This window comes from Lissotriton vulgaris, chromosome 4_1 (genome assembly GCF_964263255.1).
Source record: "Lissotriton vulgaris chromosome 4_1, aLisVul1.2, whole genome shotgun sequence".
Taxonomy (NCBI): Eukaryota; Metazoa; Chordata; class Amphibia; order Caudata; family Salamandridae; genus Lissotriton; species Lissotriton vulgaris.
Window position 1 is genome coordinate 237,322,639 of NC_141691.1, and position 27,479 is coordinate 237,350,117.

General features: G+C 43.4%; 1 protein-coding gene across 1 annotated transcript in view; it reads left to right on the forward strand.

Moving 5' to 3' along the window:
* The window catches only part of NRK (Nik related kinase), an 895,726-nt gene that overhangs the window by 560,621 nt on the left and 307,626 nt on the right, over positions 1–27,479 (forward strand). Inside the window, exons 15-16 of the mRNA XM_086918574.1 lie at positions 12,504–12,653; positions 25,539–25,670. Coding sequence (XP_086774700.1) covers positions 12,504–12,653; positions 25,539–25,670 — 282 coding nt within the window. The remainder of the gene's footprint in view (positions 1–12,503; positions 12,654–25,538; positions 25,671–27,479) is intronic.

Genomic DNA, 27,479 nt, shown 5'->3' on the forward strand with positions numbered 1-27,479 from the left:
GTGATTAATAGGAAAATCACATACTATATGTAATTTGGTGTGAGATATTCAAATCCACAACCAAAACTGAGTAAGCAATTTTAGATTTGATATATATGAGATATCATACATGCACTGTATCAGAGATCTACTGAAACTGACACCATATTTTAAAATATCTGTACATTTGCTCCTGTGCTGTACTTTAGTTCATTTACATGTTTGCATTCAGCTGCATTGCCACAGTTCCCAATCCTCACTGTTATAGGAAGAATTTGTAAGCCCAGTAAGTCACGAACGCGTCACTGCATGCAAGATAATGTGTGCAGGAAAGGGAAAGCGTGCTGAACAAAGCATTTCCCCAGGAAAAAGCCTCCGAGAGCCCCTGCGTGATAAGCGGCGGTGAACCGGAAGTGCTGCTGAGAAACACCTTGTGAAGTTTCACCAGCAATGGCAGAGGACTTCTGAGTCAGCCATACGCTCCGAGTGTGTTCTTGAACAAAGGATTAATTGAAACACGTTTTCATTGGTCTTCCACTACAGCACAACCAACATCTCATTTTTCAATGTTGTATTTAGAGAGATATAAATGCAATGTGCGCCGAGATTATTCATATTGATGCTTGTATTATATGTGGATTGGAAGCCGTAAAGCTGTGTCAGTGCGTGCTGTACAAACGCAGTGTTTGTAAAAGCTAAAAACATTCGAATTTAAAGCAAGCACTGGCAAAGCCAATAGGTAGTACCTTGGCAAACTGGTGAGCTGAGTAATGTGTTTATTTTTTTCCGACATTAGTTTTTTTTTTTACTGAAAGCATATTCCACAAAAATAAGAAGTAGGTGTACAAGAAAACATGTTGTCGCCTAACCTTATGCCTGCAAGAAGAATGCTAAAAAAACAATAGTTGCAATAATTTTGCTAAATTCAGATGTGGGTCCTAAGGCGAGATGAGTGATCCCATTCCAGTTAATAGGGATGTTCGGTAAGGCTGTGTTCTCACCCCAAACATATTGATTTTATTTATTAATGATCTGGTAACTCACCTAGAGAAGTGTGAGAAGGACGCCCCAAGATTAGCTGAAGTCATGGTTCGCCCTTCTGTTTGCAGATGATACACCCCTGATCACAAAATCACCTATGGGCCTTCAAATTCATTTGGATTAGTTTGAGTCCTTCTGCAAACAGAAGGGCCTAAAGATCAACATCAGGAAAACTAAGTTCATTGTTTTTAACCCTGTGCATCCACCAGAACCAACCCTACACTTAACAGGATTCCACTGGAGAGAGTTCATACATTTGAATATCTGGGGGTCACCCTTACTGAACATTTTGATTGGCAACACTATGATATTAAATGTAGTATAAAGTTAGAACAACACTCAGGGGGAATTGTGAAGTTGTAGCAGGGTTCCCAATTTCGTCCTACATCCCAGCCCTATAAATGTAAACCCTCCAAGCCCTTGAGGCGGCTCTCTAAGGAGCAGAGCTCTGGGGCCACAAGGATGTAAGATCCCTGTTGACAGTGGAAAATCACTTTATGCGATGTTTAACTAACCTTCCTAAAGTGCTCCACTAACCCCAATGAGATTGATCCCTGACAAAATAGAATTCAGACCCATTTTGTATTGGTGTAGACTTTGGGCGACCCAGTATTCACTTTTAATTGAAAGGTCTTGAAGAAAGTACTGGGGTTACCCAGGGCATCTAAGATTTCTTGCCTTACATTTATAAAACAATGTCTATTTCCGATTTGGTGAGGGAACCTATTGACTACACCTATGGAGGCCAACATGGTATCTAAAGCAAAGATCAAGGGCATATACTGGCAGCATTCGCATTAATCCCTTTTAGGGCAATCTAATGTAGGCACCCTCACAGCCTCCTTTCTTGAGTTCAAAGATAAATGCACTATGGGGGCGTGGCCGAGCCGAGCAGCAAGATGGCCGCTTCGTGAAGTGGCTTTGCCAGCCTAGTACATTATCCGGCAAATATCCGACAAAATACTGCCCATCCAACCTTCTAGCTGGAGGGAGCAAAGTGCTGAGGCGATGCAGCACTGATTAAAATATTCAGCCCTGCAGAGGACTGTCGCTTACCGTTGGTAACGTACCTCGTGAACCTGAGGCCTGTGCGGGGCAGCGGCTGCCTGGGAGGCCGGTGAGAGAGGGCAGGCCCATCATGCTGCCGAATCAAGAGCTGCTGGAGCTGGGGCCAACTGCCAGGGCTGCTGTGGAGCGGTGAGAGTGCCTCGGACGCCGAGGGAACGACGAGTGCTGCCCCTAGGCTGGGGCTGACGGTTTGTGGTGCCGGGAGGTTTGCCATGCTCGGGGGAGAAACAAAGTGCAACTGCTGCTGTTGGCGACCCCGGTCGCGTTGGCTGGGCGACGCTGTGCCAACTTGTAGAGGCAAACGGAGCGGGAAGTTGCCTGGCAGATCCGGGATCGTCTCCCCTGTTGCGCAGGACTGCATTGGTTTCGAGGCCCAGGGCAGAGTACGCTCCAGGATCGAGGATGTCCGAAGGGGCGGCTACGGTGGTGTGTGAACTGGGGTATGGCCCGGGGCATCTGCAGTGTCCACCATCGGGCATGCATAGCGCCCTCGCTCCCTCAAGGTACTGTGCAACTTTACATAGGGGACCCCGTGCGGAGGGAGCCGGAGTCCCCTTTACTATTGGGCGTGCTGGCTGGGCGGAGCGGACAGGCTCTGAGACTCACATTGTAAACAGCTAGAGGATTGACCCTGGCACCCCTCCGCCCCCCCCCCCCGATTTTTAGGGAGATTGGCCGCAGCTGCAATACCGTTGCCGTGGGTGGCCGAAGTGAGGGCTCCACGTGGCCCACCATCATACTGCTGGCCGGTCATTGACGACGCGCTGATGTGAACCCCCTCAGGTTTGGCAACTTTTTTTAAACAAAGGGGGGAAATACACGCCACAGTGGGACCAAACTAAGGCAAACATGAGAGTGTGCCGATTACAGCTGCACAACCGGTTCTTTCTGACAAATGTAGTGAGACCCCCGAAAACAGCACCCAGATACATGAAAGTGGGTAATTAACTTATGGCCATGCCAGAGAGGGCCTACTGCAGCTAGATTGCCGGTGATTGATGGATGAGGTGGAGGCCCAACTCAGCACACACAGATATTGCTGGCTGGACAGTGGGAGAGCATAGCGGTGAACAGTAAAAAGACATTGGAGGTCTCTTGTAGCCTGGCAGAAGTGGGAGGTAACACTCTGTGTCGTCCTAGGTCGTGGCCATATCTGAACTGCACAATCTCGTTTGCCGGCTTCTTTGGTTCTGTCTGGCATGGTGGGCCTGAGTTCATACTTCGATCGGAGCGATGCTGGGATCAGGGCCTGCCTATTGGCCAGGTTCCTCTATCCCTGTCCACGAAGAGACTGGGCTGCTTGCTGAGGCTCCAACCAAATAATTCACAGCTTGAAGTGTGCGCTATGACTGGGGTGCCGTTATGGGTAACCGGATAATAAATAAGCCAAGATCACCTTTGAAAATGCACCACAAGACTACAGGATATGAAGCCGACGCCAGTCACCGTGGTGCTCGAGACGCAGCTAGAGCCTGAACAGGAGGATGACATCAAAACCATGCTGAGAGAGGTAAAGGTCAGCTTGCAGAACATCGATTCTAAACTGGACTCCATTGTGCTGCAAATGGATCATGTCTCACAAAGAGTAGATCAGCATGAATCCCGTATTGATACATTGGAAACCATCAGATCACCATCAGATGACCGCCAAGTTGAAACGCACGAGCATCTACCCCGCATGGACAAGGTGCTTGAAGTAATCAAAGCAAGCAACCTTGAAGCGAGGTCAAGAAGAAACAAAGTCTGGATCACAGGCATTCCAGAATCTAGGAACATAGCAAACATGGAGCACTATATCAAAGGGTTGCTACGAGATCTGTTTGGTTCTGGCCTGTCAGAGATGTTCCTGTTAGAAGGAGCACACTGCACCCTGGGACCCAACCCCCCTACCCCCGGGGCCCAGCGATGGCAGATACTGGCTCGTCTTTTAAACTACAGAAACAGGGACACTGTTCTAAGGCTGGCCCGGGAAAAGAGGGACATACAACACCAGGGAAATAACATTGCTTTTTACCCAGACTTTATGCAGGCTGTCCAGGCCGTGTGATAAGAATGCATCCCTGCCAAGAAACTCTTCCAAAGGTCTGGCACAAAATATGCTATGTTTTACCTTGTAAAGCTCAGGATCCAGACTGGGGGCAAACCTATGATTTTCACTGAGGACATTTCTGCTTTGAAGTTTGCAAAACAGACGGTGAGTAAGCAGCAGATGAGAGATTCGGTAGCTGCACCCTTGCTAAGCATCAAGCTAAGCGACAATGTCAATTTTGTGCGATGGCTTGTATTCCTGATGTGTGGTACACAGCCCGCAGTCACATGTCCCTCAAGCTATACAAATTATTTACATTTCAAATGTCCTGGTAGTAAGTAATTCTACTCGGCCCCCCTGTTGCTCCTGTGACAGGGTAGTTTGCCGCCAAATATTCGCCCCCTCGGGAGGATTCCCTTTAGCCATGGGCTTTGAGGGCCTCTGTTTGTAATGGGATGTTTAGGGTATGCACAACCTGATTGGGGGTTGGTGTGGGAGGTGGGTGGGTGGGGGTTATTGCTGTTTTTGTTTTGTGCTGTTTGATGCAGTACACATCAAGTTTCATATTGCACCTGCCCTGGGTGGTCAGCGTACCACTTGCCCGTTCTATATGCACCACACACTCTGCTGGATTACCAAACAGCTGTGGCTACGCCCAGGGTTGCTATGGGGTGAGAATGGGTCGTGGGTGGGCTGGGCAGGCTAGTGCTAGTTCCTGTTTATTGAAGTGCATAGCTTATTCTTTACTGGCTATTTCGCAAATATGGACCACTTGTCATTATCCGGAGTTCGCCCCATACAGCAGGAGGGATACTGCAGGGAGGCACTGAAAGTACACCTCACAAACCAAGACACTGGTCGCCATAGAGACATATCTTCCCACAGACATTAATGCCCAAATTGACCTGCATCACGTGGAATGTGCGTGGCCTAAATGACCACAGAAAGTCACGGCTGGTGCAGTCATATCTAGTTAGGCATGCTGCAGATGTGTGCCTCCTACAGGAGACCCATCTGAGAAGTACTGCTTGTGATAGATTGAAATCCACTAGATGGAGTGAGGTACATACATCTTGCTCCTCAAACTATTCCAGGGGAGTGGCCACACTAATTAGGCGGGGCATCCACTGGCAGACGGCCAAGGTAGTCAGTGACCCTGAAGGGCGATATCTACTGTTACTGGGTACACTATTTCACCAACAGGTTCTCATTGCCAACATTTATGGTCCCAACGTGGAGGACACCACTTTCTTCCAGCAGGTATGGCACCACATACAATCCATGGGAGATGCATTAATCTGGGGCGGCGATTTCAACACTGTACTGTCGTTTGAGGAGGACAGAGCTGGCACCTCCCGTACACATCACTCGCAGGCTGCCGCAGTTTTGAAGGGACTGATTGCTGACTATAGCTTAGTTGATACATGGCAGGTGTTTATTCCTAGATCTCGGGAGGGCAGATGCATTACACAGCAGCATCAAGCTTGTTGTCACACATGGATTTCTGGCTCACATCTCAAGACCTCCACTCCTGGGTGACGGATGTGACCCATCATGCCCGCACCTTGTCGGACCACTCACCGGTCACACTGACTTTGCAGGTACCCAAACCCTACATACAGCCATTTATGTGACGCCTACCGCCTAACGCTCTGCTCGACGCAGCTTTCTGGGAAGAGCTCCACACGCAGATTACAGACTACTTTCAATACAATGTAGGCTCTGTGGATACTGCCGGCACACTTTGAGAGGCATTCAAGGTGGTCATTCAGGGGCACTGCATAGCAGGGCAGATCAGGTTACTCTGTGACATTAGAGGTAGCCTGAGCTAGCACTCGCGGAGGCACAGTATTTCACAACACGTTCAGCCACCATAATGGGGCAGATCCCTAGTATACTCACAGAATATCAAGATGAGGCAGATAGGGAGGTAAAATTCCTACACAAACATGTACGTAGATATGAAGACGGAGACAGACCAGGCAAAACACTTGTGAGTCTCCTGCACCCACCTAGAGGCTCCACCTTCATCACAGCACTTAATACCCCTGCTGAGTGGTGCACTCTTCACTGGATATTCTCGCCACTATGCAGGATTTCTATACAGAACTATGTATCCCTCAAAGAAATCCACCAGATTTGGTCCTTGAGGCCTACTTTGATTCCATAGAGTTGCTATGGTTCAGTAGAGTGCATGGTGAGTACCTCGACATACCATTCTCTGTAGAAGATGTGCGACAGGTCATTGGCAGCATGCGGACGGATAAGGCGCCGGGTGCGGATGGCCTCACCGCAAAATTCTACAAAGAATATTCGGGGTTACTAGCCCCTTACCTCCTGGCGCTATACCAGGAGGCACTGCAGGAGGGAATCCTTCCTGGCTCGATGCTCAAAGCTATTATAATCACTCTTATAGAACCTGACAAGGACACCTAAACAATGTGACTCCTATCGTCCACTCTCATTAATAAATCTAGACGCCAAGATCTTCGCCAAACTTTTGGCCATTAGGCTGCAGCCCTTGTTACCATTGATAGTACGGCCGGACTGGCTTCGTGCCGGGTAGATCACCCTCCCACATTCTAAGAAGGCTATTTGGGCTGCTGCACTACCTCGCTCCCCATGTATCCATGATTGCGGCTCTTTTAGACGGCACTAAGGAGTTTGATTCTTTGGAATGGGGATTCCTGTTCCCGCTTCTTAGAAGATTGGGTCTGAGCCCACTTTTTATCCAACAAATTCAACTTCTTTACACGCGACACACTGCGCAGCTACGGATCAATGGATTGATCTCGGAGCCAACAGTCATTACACTGGGCACTAGACAAGGCTTCCCCTTGTCGCCGTTAATATTCGCGATTGCGACTGCCGAAACTCTTATACCTTTTTGTAAACATTCCTTTTTCACTCACAGTACATTTCTTTACTCACCTCCGGTCACTTATGATCGAACTGGTGTGGGCGGGTGGCCAGCCGAGGATATCCTGGGCAGTATTGATACTTCCACAGGCGCAGGGTGGAATGGCGGCCCCGGACTTTGTCCTCTACACATATAGTGCACAGTCACATTTCTTACACTACTGGGTGCATCCCACACCTTTCCAGCCCCACATTGCAATTGAAATAGATAGGGCAGCACCTCTCCCATTGTCCACAGCATGATTCTACTAATATAAACGCCCCCCTCACCAAAATTGAAACGGTGAAAGTTATGAGGTGGGCATGGGAGGGTATTCACAAACGGGCACACTTAGACATAATGTTCGCTCCGTCCATGTCACTCCTGAACAATCCGCCGATTCCTCCGCTCCTGGAATTAAGAGCACAGAACTGCGCGTCCATGCATAACATAAAGAAAGGCGGCGATCTCTACCCCAAAGACACTTTTTTCACACTACAGTAAATGTGCAACCCCACACCCCCTCAGCACTAGATATGTTAACATACTATCAGATCCCTTCATCCTGCAAGAGTAAATTCCCCACATTTCTAGAGCCGCCGCCAATGTTGCCGGCATTAGAAAATGTATTGATGGTGGAATCGGGACGGAAACTCATATGTCGTATTTATAAAATTACTCAGAAATCGTTTCCGATCATTGTCCCAACCTCTCATAGGGCCTGGGAGGAGGATCTGGGGGAAAGCCTCACAGATAAGCAGTGGGATCCCAGATGTAGACAGATATAGTGATTGTCAGCCAATTACCGCCTCCAGCTCATCCACTTTAGGTATCTCCACTGCCTCTATCGCACACCCATAAAATTACATAAGATGGGGCTATGAGAGGAAGACGGCTGTTTGAGGTGTGATGCCTCCCTGGGAATCTATTTACATAGAGCATGGCAGTGTAGACCAATAGCAAACTATTGGATAAACATACTACGCCATATAAAAGCTATCACTGGGCTGGATCTACCCTGCACGCCACTGGTATCCTTATTGGGAGTTATAGAGACAGTGCCACCTACATTATGCAAACTACAGGAAATGCTACTTTTAATGGCCAAACGACAGGTTGCTATACACTGGGGGCCGGCCCTGCCTCCCACAATGAGGGAGTGGGCTGCAGGTGTGACATACTGCAGGGCACAGCTGATAACCTATTGGGAACTTTTGCCAACAAGATCTCGCCCTCGAGATATATGTGAACCCTTTGGGAATTGGCTAGATTCTGCTGTTGCAGAGGACATGTAACATAACAGCGATTGTGATATATGTACATGGTGATGTTGATCTCAAGATTGTGATGCGTAATGATGCTCTGTAATGTACATTGCAGTTTAACGCTCCCCGATCTAGGTAAAGACAAGTACTCCCTTTTGCTCCAGGTAATGTCGTGGCGGGCTTTTTTTTTATTTCAGTAAATTTTTATTGAAAATTATATTTACATGGTGCATGTCATATACATGAACGCGATAAGCCAAGTGACATACAGGAGAAAGACAAATGCCCCGGGAGGGGGGGAGGGAGTCAGAAGGGTTTCCAGAGGTAGGCACAAAAGGGTAATCATAAGCAACATAACATTGGCCATTAGCATTTCAGTCCAGACATTGAGTCCTGTAGTACGTTTGCTCTTGTGGTTATTTCTTGGTTGGGTGCCCTCCATCCTCCCCTCCCTCCATGTGATTGCGGTTTATGTACAGTGATTGTTGGAAATGTAATGGGATTTCGAATCGAACAGTAGACTTGATGATAGGTATTGCACTGCACTTTATGTTAATGCTGTACACTTTACAAGAAATGCAAATAAAAAGAGTTTTAAAAAGAGGAATGCACTACGGAAAATGTCTCCTGTCACTTTATTTGAAATTAAGGATCCTATCACTTTACTCTTTTACAGCTAAATGGAAGCATGTTCCCATAGAGTCTGATTGGTTTTGTCCTTTCTGTATCGAGGGCACTGAAACGATGGAACATATTTTAGTTTTTTGTCCAGCATATCTTGGTTATAGAAGGAATTGGATTATTCCGCAATGTTGTAATTTGGGAATAAGGGACAACAGAGTAGTATTTAGGAATCTGAGAAGTGATGTTAGGCAACTCATCATCTTTGCAGTTTTATGCTTTGTGTTATGCATGTTGAAGCTCAGGAAAAAAGAATACACGCGTAATGGGAAGCTTGACAGCTTTGATAGCTATGAGGACCTCAATACTGGCTCCTAGTGGTGCATTAAAATACTATCAGTGTATAAATATTATTGCTTTGGAATTGTACATTGAACTGAAATACAATGGAATTAACAGTTTTGAACTCTCGTCTTATTGTATTATTATCAAATTGATTGTATATATTTTATTCTGTGATGGTTGTATGTGCTTTTATGGCTATATAGCTGAATAAACATTTATAAAGTAAAAGCATATAATTTAAATAAAACAACACAGGTGCTTTTTGACAGGCAGGTGTACTGAAAACAGATTTGAAAACTCTTTTCAGTTCTAATGCCCATCACAGGAAAATATGATTCTAACTGGTGAAAATAAAATTGACCATTGCCTTTAAATTACTGTCAGGTGAAGACATATTTTAAAAACACAAGGATGACTGAAAAAAATGAGAAAGATAAAGAATGGAAATTAAAAAAATATTGCAAAAGTAAAGTATTGGCCCTCTAGGCCTGGCACTGAAGTGCACATATTTCTATCTTTCTATGCGGATGCGCACTGGTAATTAAGTTTTTGCAATCACAGTACATGAGAGCCACTGGCTGAAGTAGGCTTACCTGTTTGCTCATGCTGGTTGGGGAAACAAAATGTGAATGACAATTTGCGGGCTGTCTCCATCCCAGACCTGAAAATTAAATGGTTTTGAGGCAAGGAAATATTTATAGGATAAAAGTCAAATAAAGGAATGAAAAGATAAATAACTTTTTTCTATTTTTCTTTTATTTCCTAGTTTTTTTTTTATTGTCTTGTAAAAGTTTACCAGGGAACAGTGGTGGCTAAAAAGCAAGAGAGTGATTATTCAGATCTCAGCCTACATTAGGTCTCTTTGCCGTTTTCATTCAATCTCCAGTTCCGATTTCACTGTATGGTTTATAAAATGAGACATGATCTGCGGTTAAAGTTCTTAAACAACAACGTCTATTAAGCTAGATTCATATACGAGATCGTGATTTAGCCAGTAGCTAGAGACTGCAACTGATCGCTGGGGAAGCTGGAACGATGTCAGGAGAGGAGCCGATCATAGGAAACAGTCATGGCATCTGGGAATGTATTGATTTACGATGAAGAAATGACAAGCCATAAACTATTATGGGATGAGTCGTACATGAGGACTCGTGAGTCAGAAAGTCGCTCGAAGTAATAGTGGTGAATTGGACCTTGCTTGATATCTAATATTTATTCTAGATATTTGGAACTATCCATTTCTTTGGTGTTAGATTCTCATCATACATGTGTTGTCCTTTTTGAGGCTGACTGGGCCCACTGAGGTCCACACCTACTTTTCCTTTTAATCATATCTACTATTCATCTGGATATTGAAGAGTCCTGATGAAGTCCCTCTGGCAAATTGGGAACGAAACGCGCTGGCAGTGTGCCAGTTTTAAAGATTGATTAAATAAAAGAAGTAACTTTGGAACTAATTTGGCTTGCTTGATTGACTCCGCAACAAGTGCACCTTCCATTTTTCTTGAACATTTGGCTACTATTGGCAACTCCGGATGGCGGGTGCAGGAAGTGATTGCACTTCTTTCTATGCAGATGCGCACTGGTAATTAAGTTTTTGCCATCACAGTACAAGAGAGCCACTGACTGAAGTAGGCTTACCTGTTTGCTCATGCTGGTTGGGGAAACAAAATGTGAATGACAATTTGCGAGCTGTCTCCATCCCAGGCCTGAAAATTAAATAGTTTTGAGGCAAGGAAATATTTATAGGAAAAAAGTCAAATAAAGGAATGAAAAGATAAATCACAATTCTTTTCTATTTTTCTTTTTATTTTCTCGTTGTTTTTTATTGTCTTGTAAATGTTTACCAGGGCACAGTGGTGGCTAAAAAGCAAAACAGTGATTTTTCAGATCCCAGCATGCATTTGGTCTCTTTGCCGTTTTCGTTCCATCTCTAGATCTGATTTCGTGGTATGGTTTGTAAAATGAGACATGATCTCTCTCATTCCAGTTCACTGCTTAAACTTAACTCCATGTCCTCATGTGCGCCTGTACCTCCCACACTGATCCCCGTTTCCTTTGCAAGTCCTTTGCAATAATATTGTGCTGTGAAGCGGGCCTTCACATGGGCACTCTCGGACTTGTACGATCACCCAGGTTGCTGCCAAAGTTGAAATCGATCTCTGATCTCTGATCTCTGATCCAGAATTGAGCTGGACACTTTTGTGGACGTGCTTGTATTACCCTGAATGGGAGAATAATTCACTGTCAATAGTTTAAACAATTCAGTTTTGTGAAAACCTGCAGTGGCAGATGTTTCTACCAAGAGGGGAGAGCCAACCATGCTTTTCTTGCTGTAGTTTATAGTTCAAATAATTTGAAGATGTGGCCTTGAGTGCAAGGAAAATTATGCTTTTATACATTTAAACTTAAAAAAAATCAAATCTTACAACATTTTCATATGTAATGTTCCCAGTAGACTTCAATGAATCACTAATTTGATGATGTCTGCTTCCCATTCTCTTAGAAACTACTTTCGCCACAGCATACACTATCCCAGAGGGTTCACTATCATGACTGTTCAAGCGATGCAGCCTTAAACACCCCACCCAGTCTCTGAACAATACAGACCATGCTCACAAATCTCTATACGAATCTATTAATCATGGTTTTCAGGCGTTTGTTAATGTATGAACATTCTGTCATTATTTTAGCAAAAAATGACTCTTAACTTTGGTGTCAAGTACCTTATGGTCATCACTTATGAGAATTCAAATTAAATCCAGCTTAATGTACATTGCTGAGAATGACACCTCAGTGTCACAGGGTGATTCACAACCTGAGATGTGTGGAATGGGAAATAGCAAATACCACGACCGCCGAACAACGGTTAGCCTTTGCAACTTAGGCGTAACAAATCCGCCTGAACCATGCATTCCATTTACAACACAAGTCGCTACAACGATGTGTGTTAGGTAAAGGGGCGCTGGACTTTAAAGTCAAACACCTTCCTTACTGCTGCAGGGACTAAAGTTGGAATAGTAAATTATACTATTCCAAAGTTCAGCGCACCCCTAAGGCAAGTTATTGTAACAACTTGCATTGTAAATGGAATTCGTGGTTCCGACACATTCGTTGTTCCGCCTGTGTTGTTAAGGAACATATAGGAAAGGAAAGCGTGGTTGTGTCATACAACCATGTGGAATGGTTAATGTTGTCAGGAGACATATTATCTGTATATCACATCTAATGCACCCCATCTCATTTTTCACTTCAGCACGAGGACAGAAAAAAGAAAAGTGAATGTCAGCAGACCAACCTGAGCTGGGCAGCAATTGGGCAGCATGCACTGCCACACCTCCGCCTGGGCTCCGGCAGCAGCTCCAGTCCATGCACACCAGCTTTACAGAGGGCAGTGATAATCCAGGTACCGTGCTCCGGGAACACCAATGGCGTCAGCCAGAAAAATGCATCAGTGCAATGCACCTTGAAAAGTCTGTGAATTACAAAAAATACAACACCTGTGCCATGAAATATTTGTAGTAATTTTAGTGCAGTTTTCCATGTTTAGTTATTGAGTACTAGTAGGTTGGAACAAGTGCACATCATGACCAATAATTTCCATATGTTTTGTAATCAGCGAATCTATGTGAGGCATTTATCAACACGTGGACACTCCCTTCAAGATTCTATAATATATAGGCAAATAAGGGTAAGCCCTTCCCACTCTCTCACAGTAGGACCGTGTGTTTACAGAAATTAAAAATCAAACAACTAATACTCATTAGAATAATTCAAACTGCCCACAAAGCAAGTTGCATACATCAGGGCATATCTCATATTTATACCAGTGCTTTATGAAATTAGTAAAACCAGGTAGAGAAATAAATACAAGAAAACAAGGGGAAGCACACAAGGGAGGCACCTAGAAAATTAAAATAACAGTGCTGCTACTATCCAGATTATCCATGTTCAGGGGCAGCTTCTAGCATACATATCTCAAAATTGTTTCCATAATTTCTGAAATTAACTTCTTCACAAAATCAGAGAAAGCTTTGCTGTAGAGTGAGCGCATGACTGTTTATAGAGTTACAGTTTCATTCATTTTTTGAAGAAATGCGACTGTAGCTATCACAAGGACACTTCAAAGATAACGTTTGGAAAATGTATCTGAGACAAACCAACTGCAATGCTTAATTTGTGGAGGAGGTTGTAAGTGATGGGCATCAGTGATGGGCACCAGAGCACACCACAGGTTATCAATAGGGGTTATCAATAGTACAGGCGAAGTATATCCACTTGTGCACATTCAGCCAACAATCTGGAATGCATTTCAAAATGGCATCACAGCTAAATGCTAGCAGGCCAAGCAACCAGAGGGGAAGTGAGAGGGAGACTGAATTTGAAAGGCATAATCTGTCTGCAGAGATTGATTTTAAGGTTCTGAGGAAATCCCCATAGTGGTGGCATTGATCAATGGAAATTCGGGGGAGCAAGCAGGGACTACGATGGAGGCTGCAATAAGTCTAATAAGTGGAGCAATAAATGAAGCAAGGCCCAAGCAATTCCTACTGCTTGTAAGGCAAGCAAAACTTGTTTGGACACTGTGATGGCAAAGTTAGTGCAGGCAATGGTAGAAATAGGTGCCTATGATGAAGCATGTCACTATTTAGTTGGTGAGGCGTCTACTCTAATATCTTTGAATTTCCCAGAAGGACCTCTAATTGGTTTCCCTCTTTTCTTCTTTGCGTGCCTGATTGCCCTTTTGTGCATGGCCATTGTTTTGGTAGAACACAGCTAGGTGACCCCCCCCCCCTTGCTCACTCTGTGTGAAGAAAATGACAAAGGTTGTACAACTATTAAAGTTAGGAGCACACAAACAGACTACCACAGTGAGTGAGATCCCTACCTATTTTTAGTAGGCTATTACACTGTTAGATACTGGATCAGTTTCCAGATTAGGTACGGGTCAGTCGCATTGTCTTGCAATGTTTTGCCCAATTTTGCTCAATCTAGCGATGAACAAGGGGTGACTGCCAACAGAGAGACAGTTGCTCAGATTCATTGAAAAGAATACTTGATACTATAGTGCTTGAATTCAGAGAGTTTAGGCTTTCACAGGCACAAGAGGTTGCATCTCTTCATTAGCGATTAACAAAAATATAGGAACATATGTCACAAGTGCCTATTAGAATAAAAGAGCCTGATTCTAGGATATCGGATGCTGAAGACAAGATTGAATCAGTGCAGCAAGGAATGCTTAACTAGGAAAAGAAAAAGGGATAGCTGAACAATAAGGTTGAAGAGCTGGAGTACTATACAAGACGCTCCAATCTCCACCTGGTGGGCATTCCAGAGGGGGGTGAAAGCAAGAATGTGCCTCAATGGGTGGGCTCTTTGATCGAAGCCCATGTATTGCCTGATTTTGCACGGGATTTGTTTATCATGAGGGCCCATTGTGTACCAGCTCAGTGTTTACCCAATTCAAAGTATCCACGAACCATCCTAGTGAATTTTGCTGATTATTGTATCAAAGATCAGATTCTGACCAAAGAAATTGAGAAGAAAGGCTTTTCCACCTTGGAAAATATCCAGTATAGCATCTTCTCAGACATGTCGGCTTCTTCTGCATGTCGCTGAAAGGTTTATTGTATCAAAGATCAGATTCTGACAAAAGAAATTGAGAAGAAAGGCTTTTCCACCTTAAAAAATATCCAGTATAGCATCTTCTCAGTCATGTCGGCTTCTTCTGCATGTCGCTGAAAGGAGTTCATAAGACTTGAGGGCATGTATAGAACTCAGGGCCTTATTTATGAGGTTATGGCACATGGCACTGCTGCAAGGGACCTTGCTGCATTGCCCTATGTCAAGAAAGTGTCAGGAATGAGCTGTATCTATGAGATACAGTATATTCTTGTCCTTGACCCCTGCACTGGTGTACAATGGACTGCCATGCGCTGGTGCAGGTACCCTTGCTCCATGGTGCAAGGGTGCCTACGTTGCAGGGGTGGAAGAGTTACTGAAAAAAGAGGAGAAATGAAGATATTTCTCCTAGTTGCTTCTCCCCTACTCCTCCCTTGGGGAGGCATAGGAATCTGACTCATTCCCAGGCTTACCAAACCTTGTAAATCTGGGAATACGTCAGACAATGAGTGTTGCATGGGAACACCCAGAGCAACACCCAAGAAACGCCCCTTCATGAAGAGTAATGTGTGAAAGGCGACCATATTTTCAAGGCCAGGAAAAGCCATGCAGAGTGGCTTTGCATGGCCTTGTAAATATAGGCCAGCACAATGTGCCACTGGAGGGTCAAAAAAAGTTATACTCGTAAAGGAGGCCCTCAGTGTGTACAGGAATCTGTGGTACAGCAGTCGAAGTTGAAGGTGCTTGTAAAAGGGCAGTTCCATCTCTTTATAAATTCAGAAGAGGCTCTGGAATTTTTTTCTAAAATGTCAGATTAATGGTCAATAATTTGTCTTGAATTTCCTTTTTCTTCTTTCTCTCTCTTTCACTTCCCCCTTTCTTCCTTTTTTATTTCTTTGTAGGTAAAGAAATCAAATAGATTAAGGGGTACAAGTCGGGGTGGGGGCCCTATTGAGGGGCCACAAGTGTAGCTATGTGTGGTAATGTGGCACCACAGGCGCTGATGCAAGGGCGAGGGGTAATGCGGACAAATTAATCTTTTGCACTTATCCTGCTAATGACACTACCCTTGACACTTCTGTATCTCGATCATGCATTAATGATACAATACGATGATGATGTTTAAGCTCCGTCTAGGGTTACAGGAATTAATTAGTCTCTACAGTATTCATACTTTGCATTTTGGCCGCTATCAGAAATAGTCTTGTGCAATGCACTCCATTACTGAAATATTGCCAGTTGGGTTGTGAGAGGTCAGGCATTTATCATGTATTTTTGCACACTTTACTTAGTTGGACAAAGTTCTGCATGATGCACTCTGTGACTTTAAGACTGCTATCTCCTGATCAGTACTGAGAGCTTCTATGTTTCTATGTTTTGTACTTATGCATTTTTGCACTTTTGCATCATGCTGTTATCAGATAGATTGAAGCATTTGCATTCTTGGTATTGGACATGGGTATAATTTATCTATGCAATAAGCCAACCAAGACATATTCTGACATCTTCTAATATATTTTATCTGCATGTTTTTTTCATGTGGTATTCATATTATGTTACACACAGCTGGTCAATAAAAAGAAAAAAAAGGAAAAACAAAATTATTATTTCTCAATGGGAAATCCACTGGTAAGGACCCAACCTTTTTTAAAACACACATTTAAGCTCATGTGTCAGTGACACATTAGCAAAGTCTCAAATTGGAGCCCTACACCAGGTATGTTATTACTAATACTAATAGAAGGTGATAGTTCACCTAAACAATGGAACAATCTAAATATCTGACAAGAAACATGAGTGCAGTAGAGCTGGATGCACCTAAATGGATCTAAAACTGAAGCTTCGCGGTTGATGGATAACATCCCTGCCTTCTTTGGCCTAAAGATCAATCTCGCAAATAAAATATAAAACCAAGTGTCAGGCATGACCAATAGCATACTATGAGTTGTTAAATTGGTATGGTAACTAAAAATCTTATTTTCCACTAATGCAAATTGTTAGAACTGGGGGTCTCTAGTTAGCCGAGGTATGTACCTTTGTCTAAGTAGGGACCCTTGCTTCTAGTCAGGGTAAGGAAGATACACACTTTAGATAACCCCTGCTCACCGCCTTGGTAGCTTGGCACGAGTAGACAGGCTTCTCCCAAAGGCAATATGTAAAGAGTTTGTACACAAAACGCACAGTAACACAGTGATACCACCACAAATGCACACCGTACCAGTTTGAAAAGATAAAGTATCTTTATCTAAACTCAACAATACCAAAACAATAACAATCTAAAATACATGTAGTCAAATAGCACTTGAAAACAGATATTTCCAAAATAAAGACTCTAGAAAACAAATAGCTTCACCTGGGGCTATTACGACGTCTTTACAGCAATAAATCCAAAGTACGTCGCCGCTCGCGAGGTGCGTGGCGTTGGGCACAGAGTCACACAGACCCCAACAAACAGTATCTTGGAAAACAAAATCTATGATGATGCACAGCATCGTGGGGGTGAGGCATTGGTGCTGAGGTCGAGGCTGGCTCCCTGGATGTCATGGGGGAGGCGAGGTGTCGTGTCCGCGAAGAGGCGATGTGTCGAATCCAGGACAGGGGAAGTCAGTTGCCTCGGCGGTGAGGCGTCAGTTCAGGTGAGGTGATGAGAAGTCACCGAGTTCGTGGAGTCACTCTCTGAGGTTTTTTTGTGCCGCGATATCAGGATGCTGGCGGTGGCAGGTGACGGAGTTGGTGCAAGTATTGGCGTTGGGAATGCCGATAACTGCAGGCATCGGCAGGCATTGAAGGACGTTGGAGCTGTGAGGCAGGCCGGGCGTTGCATCATGCACTTCACGAGCGGTGCCACTGGTCTCAGTGCAGGTCGAGGCATCAAGGTGGCGTCGCTGACAGCGTCGGAAATTGTTTTGCTTGCTTCTTATAGGTCTCTTCCAGCTCCCAACAGCAGGAACAACCTCCAGAGGCCCAAAACTTGAGGAGCAGGCACCGCGTGGGAGATTAGAACTCTCAGCAGTAGAGTTCAGTGGAGCTGGGGGTGAAGTCTTTGTGTCCCTGAGACTTCAGAAGAGGAGACCAGCACACACAAGCCCTTGGAGGTTCTTCTTCAAGCAGGTGTCTTAGCAAAGTTCCAGTCGTTATCCTTTCCTTGGCAGAAGCAGCAACTGCAGGCCAGCCCCACAATGCACACAGCAAAGGGCCAGTACTTCTCCTCACAGCTCTACAGCTTATTTCCTTGGCAAAGTTTCCTCTTGGGTCCAGAAGTGATCTAAAGTTCAGGGGTTTATGGTCCACTACCTATACCCCATTGTGTCTTTGTTCTTCTTTGTGCCAGGGTCTCTGTGCCAAGTCCAAACCAGTTCTGCCCACACTGGTGCAGTATGACCACAGGTGGTGAAGACTGCATTGTGCAAGGGAGATAAGCCCTATTCAGGTGCAAGGAAAACTCTTGCCACTACTCTAAAAACAACCAAGAACCATTCAGCTCAGCTCTGAGTCATCCAGGAATGGCCAGGCACACCTCAACCTCCTTCCCCACTATGACTGTCTACTATGAATACACATCCCCGGCCCACAGAATAGTTAAACAAGAAAATGGCTACTTTCTAAAAGTAGCATTTTCAAACACACCATCTTTACTAAAAGCTGTGTTGTTAAATTCTGAGTTCTGAGAACCTAAACTTTATTCCTCCATCTTGTCCCAATGGGAAGTTATACTTGTAAGATATTACAAAGTATCGTCCACGCTATCCTATGAAACAGGTAGCCTTTCTATAGTGAAAAACGAAATTGGCAGTATTTCTCCATTAGGACATGTCACACGCACCAGTACATGTCCTACCTTTCATATACACTGCTCCTTGCCCATGAAAGGTACCTTGGGCCTACCTGAGGGTTGTCATGCATGTAAGAAAATGGAAGGTTAGGGCCTGGCAAGTGGGTGCAGTTGCCGGGTTGACATGGCAGTTTAAAACTGTGCACAGACACTGCACTGGCAGGTCTGAGATACCTTTTCAGGGCTACTCATGTGGGTGGCACAATCAGTGCTGCAGGTCCACTAGTACCATTTGATTTATAGGCCCTGACACACTTGGTGCACTTTACTAGGGGTTTATCAGTAATTCAAATATGCCAATCAGTGATAACCGATAATAATAACAATGTACACAGGGAGCACTTGCACTTTGACACCGATCAGCAATGGCAAAGTGACCAACGCATCTAGCCAGCAAAACGAATTCCAATACATCATCAAAAATACAGGAATTAAAGGCAAAAAGTCAAGGGAAACCACGCCAAAGATGCCAAGTCTAACACAAAATATTCCTAAAAAATGACTATTATCAACAACATACAACCTGGAATTACAAAAGAAATTACTGAAGAGACTCTAAGTTACACAAAAAAGTGGGGATAAGGCTGGTTCTGAACACAAAAAGATGGGGTCATGTTTCCGAAGTAGGTACTAGACTTTGCTGACTAAAACTGAAAGACAGAATCTGATTCAAATACCTGTTAATGGCGCACAAGATCCTCTCTGTCACTGCCCAAAATACCCATGCAATGTTTCTAACAGTTAAGAACCCCAGACGCGTATTTGCTACAGCCTTTCACTGCTAAGAGTGCCTGAATACAATGGTTGTAGCATCTTTGTAAGATCTCCATCTTGGCTACGATAGCAAAGAATTCTCTCCTTCGCTGAGAACTGAATCTACCTATCAGAGGTTCCAAGGTCTGTTTCAGGCATTTTTTTCTTAAGTTAGCGTTTACACTGCTAGCATCTCAGTGCCTACAGATGCTTTGATGTAGACTGTGCTATATAAATGGCCCACTTACCTATGTATAGGTGGTTTATGTGGCAGAATAGATTGGTGTCCCAAATATAACATGTCACAGTAAATTATAAAATGTCACAATACATTTCACAATACTACATATTTCTGTAGAATTTACTTAAAAAAATAGACATGCACATAGCTGAATTATACAATAGTTAGTTTTTATGTATTTCCAATTTTTAGATTTTAAGCAATGCTATTTGAAGATTCCTTAGATTTACATAGAACCAAAACTGCCATGGCTCAATAAAGAACTGTGCTTGGCGGGTTTGTGCATTTGCACTACAATATTTATCTCTTTTTTTTCTCCAAAGGAAACATCTTTTTCTCTGTGGAGAAACCCCTTTCCCTACCAAACCCATGGTCCATGCAATGTTGAGGTGTTCCATTGCACTGAAATGTGGTTAGTCTTGCTCGTTTCTAGGGCCAAAAACACCAGGCAAAATGTATATGAATTCCCTGATCCGCGAACTTTATGTCCCACATGCTAAAATGTCTACAGATCCTGAATCTGTGACTCAGGATCAGATTAATATTTGAGCACGTGGTTGAATCCCTAATTTGAACAGACTAAAATATAAAATATATTACAAGGAAACTATAGACACTTTATGATAATTTTATCCCCACGGTGTCAGAAAGTCGCATATTGTGTGAGGAATTAGCAGCACACTACTAGTCAACAACTATTTATGGAGATAGTTATGACAGAGCTACAACTCAAGAACAACACCAGGTCAAACAAGTCTTGTACATACTGAATTATATTCAGTATTCAGAATTCAGTTTGGCACACAGGACTTAAAGAGTGTTGAAAAAATGAGTCCACTTAGTGCCTTCAAGGTATAATTTGCTAGGTTATTTTTAATGCATTTCTGCTAAAGAGAAGGCAATTATTTTATTTTGGCTTAATTTATATATATAATTTCATGAAAGCTGACTGGGTGACTGACAGCATTGATCCTTGGAAGTGTGACTCGGCTTCCTGTGATCAAGGCATGTTACTCATTTCCCTATTCATGCCAAACTCTTTGCAGAACACACTGGAGATGAAAGGAATCACACACAAAAACGCAACTGAAAACTTGGCATGAACACGCAGATCATTAAAATGTGTTTACAGGAAATGGTACCACTTTAGGCTCACACAGGGTTTTGCTCGGATTTTATTGTCTAGTACTACATGAGAGGTTTCAGTCTTTTCAGCTAATCTAGCTGGGCAGCCATTCACATTGGCTGCATGAACATGGACACCATTAGATGGTTTTTGGCTCTCAGTCCTACCAAATAATACGTCCTCAACCCCAGCTTCAAGTGCTTAGAATACTGTTTCCTTCTTCCTTGTCAAATTATTCTGCTTCCACCTACTACATATTATATATCAATGGGGATACCCAATAGGCTAAAAGACCTGGGTTAAATATACAGTACAACACAAAGGGTGGTTGAGTAGCACACTATGCATAAAATATAACCAATTTTACTAGTAATCATCATTAGGAATTCTAGAAGTCACTCTTTGCAATTTCATGCATTTTATTTGCATTTATCAGTTGGCAACACAGTTGGTCTTTCATTTCAAAGTCATAATCAACCCTTGCAAAAATATGAAAGGTGCTCAGGATGAGGGGATGGATGGAAGGATGGCAGTAGTGGTTGAGTGGTGGGGGTTGAGGACAAGGACAGGGTAGTGTGACATATATACATCAAAATCATATATTGGTGCTGGTCCGGCTTTAGTGTAAGGTCAAATGTTACAGAAATTACACATAACAATATGGACACTAACACGTTAGTTTGGAGTTGTCCTAGCTTGTGAGTTGGATGAAAAGGTGACGTTTCGACCCCAAATATATACACTAGTTGAGTTCAACCTCAGGGTGGGGTCTTCCTCAGGACTGACAGTGTGAAGAGCACCGAGAAATGAATCAACCAGCGTTTCCTGTACACTGGATGTGTTTAAGCAGGACTGGGCTCAGCCAAGCTCTCAGTCGACGAGTGGACATGTGGCCTTAAGTGCACATACGAAAAACCAATGCAGGTCAGTAAGTCCCTGTCATAGTCCAGAGAAATCTAACGCCAAACCATTCGGCTCCGTCAGTGCAATGACAATCTCCTACATGTCAGATCCTCCCCATACTTTCACCCACTGGTGTGTGCAGCCATCTCGCCTCATTGGCTAATCCTTCTTCCCCTCTAATTTTTATCACCTTTAGCTAGCAAAATCGAGATTGCGGTCATCAGTGTTGACACATTAGAATCGCCCGAGGCGCTCATCATGTATATTAGTACACCAGGCTTGTTTTGTGACTGCATATAGATGTCTCCTGATTAAGAGCAGATGTAGGCACAGTCATTATAAGGTGCAACATTGTGCACAATACTATCAAATGATGCATTGCTGATGTATGAACCTGTTGTGCTATTTGTGAGTTGTCCCCTGGAATGTGTCACTGACGTTGGACCTCTTTTTGCAGTAGGCTTCCAATTTTACCCAAAAAATATTTATTTGAGAAGAGTTTATATATATTTGGAAAGTACCACTTCGAAAATTAGCAACCATGTTTCATCATCTATCTATCTGCCTGATGTTTTCAGTTAATCTGTTTTGCCTTTATGACCTGCCACTGTGCTTCTCTTCCTCAGTTTACCTCCCTTACAGTGGTTCTTCCAACACCACTCTGCCTTTTTTTATAGTCTATGCTTGCATTCAATTTCCAACTGGTATCGTTGTCCCTTCATTGCCACAGCTGTTTTTTATGTTTGCATCTTTCAGTATTGCTTTCTTTGTTTTATCTTACTATGCATTTTTAGTCACAATAACGTATGGGCATGTCCCCTGCATGACTTGTGGGCATGAGCCTCTGCGATTATTAAAACAGCTTGCAGGATTCTATCCAGTTTTGCAGTTTTGTTTTGGTCTTAGCACACAAGATAATCATGCATGTGTACTGAGAGCCACTCCAGCTAGGTACTGTAAACTGTAGTGCCCAAGACGGGGTAGGTGTAGTCTAGAGGGATGCACCAAACAGGCTTTCCATAGAGTCTGGCCCTACTGACTCTCTCCTCACCAGATTACAAGGTATAGCATGAATTGTTAGTAAGGTAAGAACTTTTCCTGATACTTTCAGAGACAACCGGGCCCAATACTACATCCCTGTTTGCGTTAGTGTTATGTGCGCCTTTGCTTGCGTACAAACCTTCTGTTCATGGCAGAAGTATGCAAGACCTTGTGTGCCACGTTGGCCTATGTACAGGGAGGAGTCCATTTTGACTTCACTTTGTGGATACTGTATACAAAATGGAAGATGAAGGTCAACCTAAACTTTAGGTTGATAATAAAATCACTAGGGGGCATATTATCAAGGACTGGTGTTAAAATTATCGCCGTTTTATCGGCAGGAAACTGCTGATAAAACGGCGATAATGGGCTTGATAATACGCCCTTGTTAATTCCCTTAGAAGCCCATGTTAACATCAGAACATGGGCTTCTATGGGAATTAACAAGGGCGTATTATCAAGCCCATTATCCCAGTTTTATCAGCAGTTTCCTGCCGATAAAACGGCGATAATTTTAACACCGGTCCTTGATAATATGCCCCTAGGTATGGGAGGACGGAAGTGCAAGGATGTTGGAGTGGCATGTCCTACCTTTTGTAGCACAAGAGGTGGTACAGACCAAAGGTAACTGATTGGCAAGTGTGAAGGCTGCCCAGTCCTTTATGTGACAATGTTGTGGGTGGCCTTGAGATAGAACTTCCCAAAACATGCTTCTTCATGTTATAAACTTGAGCCAATGCTCATATGCTGGAACTTTCTAGAAAACATGTATGGGAAGAGACCCAGAAACAAAAACAGATGTCTGGAAAGAGGGGCTCAGTAATTCAGTATTTGTCATTACCAAAGCAGGTCACTCCACTAGGGTGTAGAAGGACGTATATGATACAAACTGGAGTCTCTGACTAACAGGCTTGCAATGGGGTGTGGGACCAAACTCCGTAGAAGACTGCAACCCACTGCTGAGTATCTGCCTTGGAAAGAGGACTACTGAGCTAAGAAAGGGGAAATGAAAAAGCCTCTACAGGAGAAACTCGGAGAGAGCTCCCTGTTGTAGGACCTCCTTGTGAACTGTGTGCTGGAATGCTGGAAGGGCTATCGGAGAAGGGGAGTGCCTGGAGAAGCTGAGGTGTGCAGTAGTTGCACAAGTATAGTGGTTGGCCGTGGGAGAACTGTGGCAGGGAGTTTGTGTCCTTTGCAGTAAAATACTGTGGAGGAAGAGAAGCGTGGAGCAGTGGGACCATTCACAGCCTGTGCTGCCAACATTGTTTAGTGCCAGCATGGCTGTTTTGCTTCATCATGCACCTACCTCTGCTGACTATACCACTGACCCCCAGTGTGGCCATCCCTCTTGATGCTGTACCTGCCTGTCCTGTTGACATTGTGTCTCCTTGCCGTTGTGTCGCTTCATTGTGTACATCTCAGTACTGCTGACACTGTGGTGCCCCAGCACAGTTGCCCTGCTTCATTGTACCATTGCTCGTGATGCTGACCATTTTAGACCTCATACGGTGGACCCACATCTCCATGGGAGTGCCCTTGGTGGGAGCCCGCATCTAAAATAACCTACTCAGAGGGGCACATCCGTTATCACAATCCTGAATGTATGTACACTTGTGCATGCCAATCTGACCTTTATGGCCTCACTGCTTGCCTGGACTCCCATGAAGGCGCCCAAGAAGAGTGGCAGAGCCAGAAGTGAAGCCTGCAAAGACCAATTAGGTGCCTATAGAAACTTAACTGCAACAGCAGCCCATACATTTAAAGCTTTGGCTGCTCTGCTGGTGAAGCCGACTGAACAAGGGAAGGGGAGGACAGAACTTTCTGAACAATGATACCAAAGAATGACCAAATCATCCCCAGTTTGTGGGGCGAGTGATAGACTGAACCATATTCGTGTGAAGCTTAAACCCATATACCCCATTCATGCACTTTGACTCCTGAAAGAGTATAGCTCTTTATGGTAGTGATACCACTATAGAATAGCCTTTCGTACTTGTGCCTGTAATCCATGAACATCCTGCGTAGCACCAAGGTCGTGTAAGAATATCATAATTATCTTTAATAAGATCAAGTTTTGACTGGACGTTGTAAATATTGGTTGGTTATTGTGTGCATTATTGAGTCTCTAACCCTGCAAAACCTCCAGGAGTAAGCCTTGGACTGCATATCCGAATTTATCATTAAGAGTCAAGTGTTAAATGGGGTGGGGGTGCTAGTGGATAAGGTTTGCAGGGCTATAGCAGGTAGGTTACAGGGATAACAGTGGTAAACACCCATCACCCCATAGTTGTAGCCTAGTAGCTCCTGTGCACATGTTATGTTGTGTTGTTTATGATATGTTATGCTATGCTATGCTATGCTATGCTATGTTATGTTATGTTATGTGTATTTGTATTGTGTACATGTATATTTGCCATCCCTGAATTGAGTCAGTCAGTGCCTCTTCCAGTTTCTCTGTCAACCCTATCAATGAATTGAATTTTGATTTTTTTAATGGAAAGTTTGATACCTCCATACATCATAAAACTATAGTCATATTCTTGTCATTTCTGATGTCACGAACTGTATATTAATAAATCAGATGACATCAATCTATGTGGTATGTCCAACTATAAATTATGCTCATTAGCCTATGGGAAGGTTATGCATTTTCATTTTCTAGAGCACAAGTTCAGTCAGATTTCCTACAATTAAAACCATTAATTAAATATACTTCAAGAACTCTATCTTTACGCGTTTGTTGACAATAATTATATATTAATCTTTTTTACAGAACGAAAATCTGAGGTCCAGCAGGGATATACACCATAGCAGTTCTCTCTCTGACATGGTTATTAGTCCTGTGAGCTCTGGACAGGATGACGTGTTCTGGAATTACCTACACAATGAGGAGCAACCTCCCAAGGTATTATTAAAGTTGACTAAATCATAAAGTTGAAGAGTTATAGCTTAAAGGGACCATCCAGTGAAAACAAATTAATCATGCATCATCAACAACCACAAACTGTATGAGTTCCAGAATGTCCCTTTGTTTGATGATGTCTGTTTGGGTTGTAAAACCAAAAGTGATATCAGTCACTAGATGGTCCCTTTAAACATCTGTAAAAGCAGATTACAATTGGACCCAGAACTATCATGGCTGCCCAGAGAGTTTTGATTTTACAAGCCAGAGAAATTGAAATGAGCGGAGACTATGGAACCGACCTACTATCCTGAACTAGGCCTTATATCTTTTGTGTGTAAAAATATGTGCATGCTGGGATCACATTTGGGATAGGTGAAAGGACATATGTTCTACTAAGTACTTGGATGCAGATGAAAACGGGGCTTCTTCCAAATGACATTTATTAATACCATAAGTAATATATTGGTATTACTACTTCATGTATTCTTAAATACCTTTGAGAATTGACCCAAAAATGTCTAAAATGGGAATACAATTCCAATATTCAGGAAATTGTCATATGTAATTAGCCCAGATGGAAAGGACTCTGTTCTCTTTGTCATTTTACGAATAGGAAGTGGGACATTTCTGGGGCAGTTCACAAAGGGATTTATTAGTACCTTAAGTAGTACTAAGGTAGTAGTATTTAGCACATTTATAAATGCCATTGCGAATCAACCCCTTAGTAATAAATCCTAGGGCTTTATTGATTTTTCCTTTGTTTATATTCATGTACATATGTTCGCATTATTTGCAAGAAGAGGTATGACAGTGATCCCTGTGTAAACCTTGCATGACTCTTTAAACTAGGTCTGGCTAATGGTTCACACGTTTGATATCATTATGAGTTACTGCTATGTATTTAATATGTAAACTAAGGCTCTAGCTGAGCACAAAAGTCTCTTGATGAGGTCAAACAGAGATTCTCAGAAAAAGTGTGATCTGCTGGACTCTTCTTAAGTGTGCTTTACAACCCAAAAAGTGATATTTATGAACTCAATTCCCAGATCCTGAGTCACAGAAACAGGATTTTCTTATTACAAACTTACCTTAAGGTTATGGAAAATCTTCAGCTAGAAAATGCATAGCAAAGCTCCATTCACAGAAGAATAGACAGTGTAACTATTGGGAAATCTCATAATGGTAACGTTTTGGGCATTCACAAACACTTCCACTGACTGTTTACATTCTATTTGCATATTTAGTCCTTCAAAAGGCCTGAGTACGTGTATACAAGTATAGTATGAACGTACCACAAACACCTCCGACTTTCAAGGGGTAGTGTTTGCAACATATTGAAAAGTAATTTCCATGTAAGGTGAGGAAAAGTAGAAAAGAAAAATGTGCAAATACCTTTGTCCTGCACTTTTTTACTTCTCTGCACTGTGAAAATTCTGCAAAAATGAATGTAGGGAAGGAAGAGTAGGCCTGAAAATATACAGTTCTAAGGCTCACGTTTTAGGAATAAGGAAACCTATTAACATTTTAGCCATACAAGTTGAATACATTCCACTCCTTTCATGGTTCACTTTGTAAACATAAGAAATATAATTAAAACCATACTATCTGATGTTGATATGATCAGCTTCAACCCTTGCCCTATAACAGCACTTAACCCCTTCACTGCGGCGGCTATTCCACCGCAGTGCTAAGGGGGCGGGGCGGAAGAGCGGCGGGCGCATGCTGGTGACGGAACCGCTCCGTCACCAGCGTCGGTTGCGCTGTGCTTATGACGGAGCGGTTCCGTCATGGCCCCGCCCGCTTAATAGA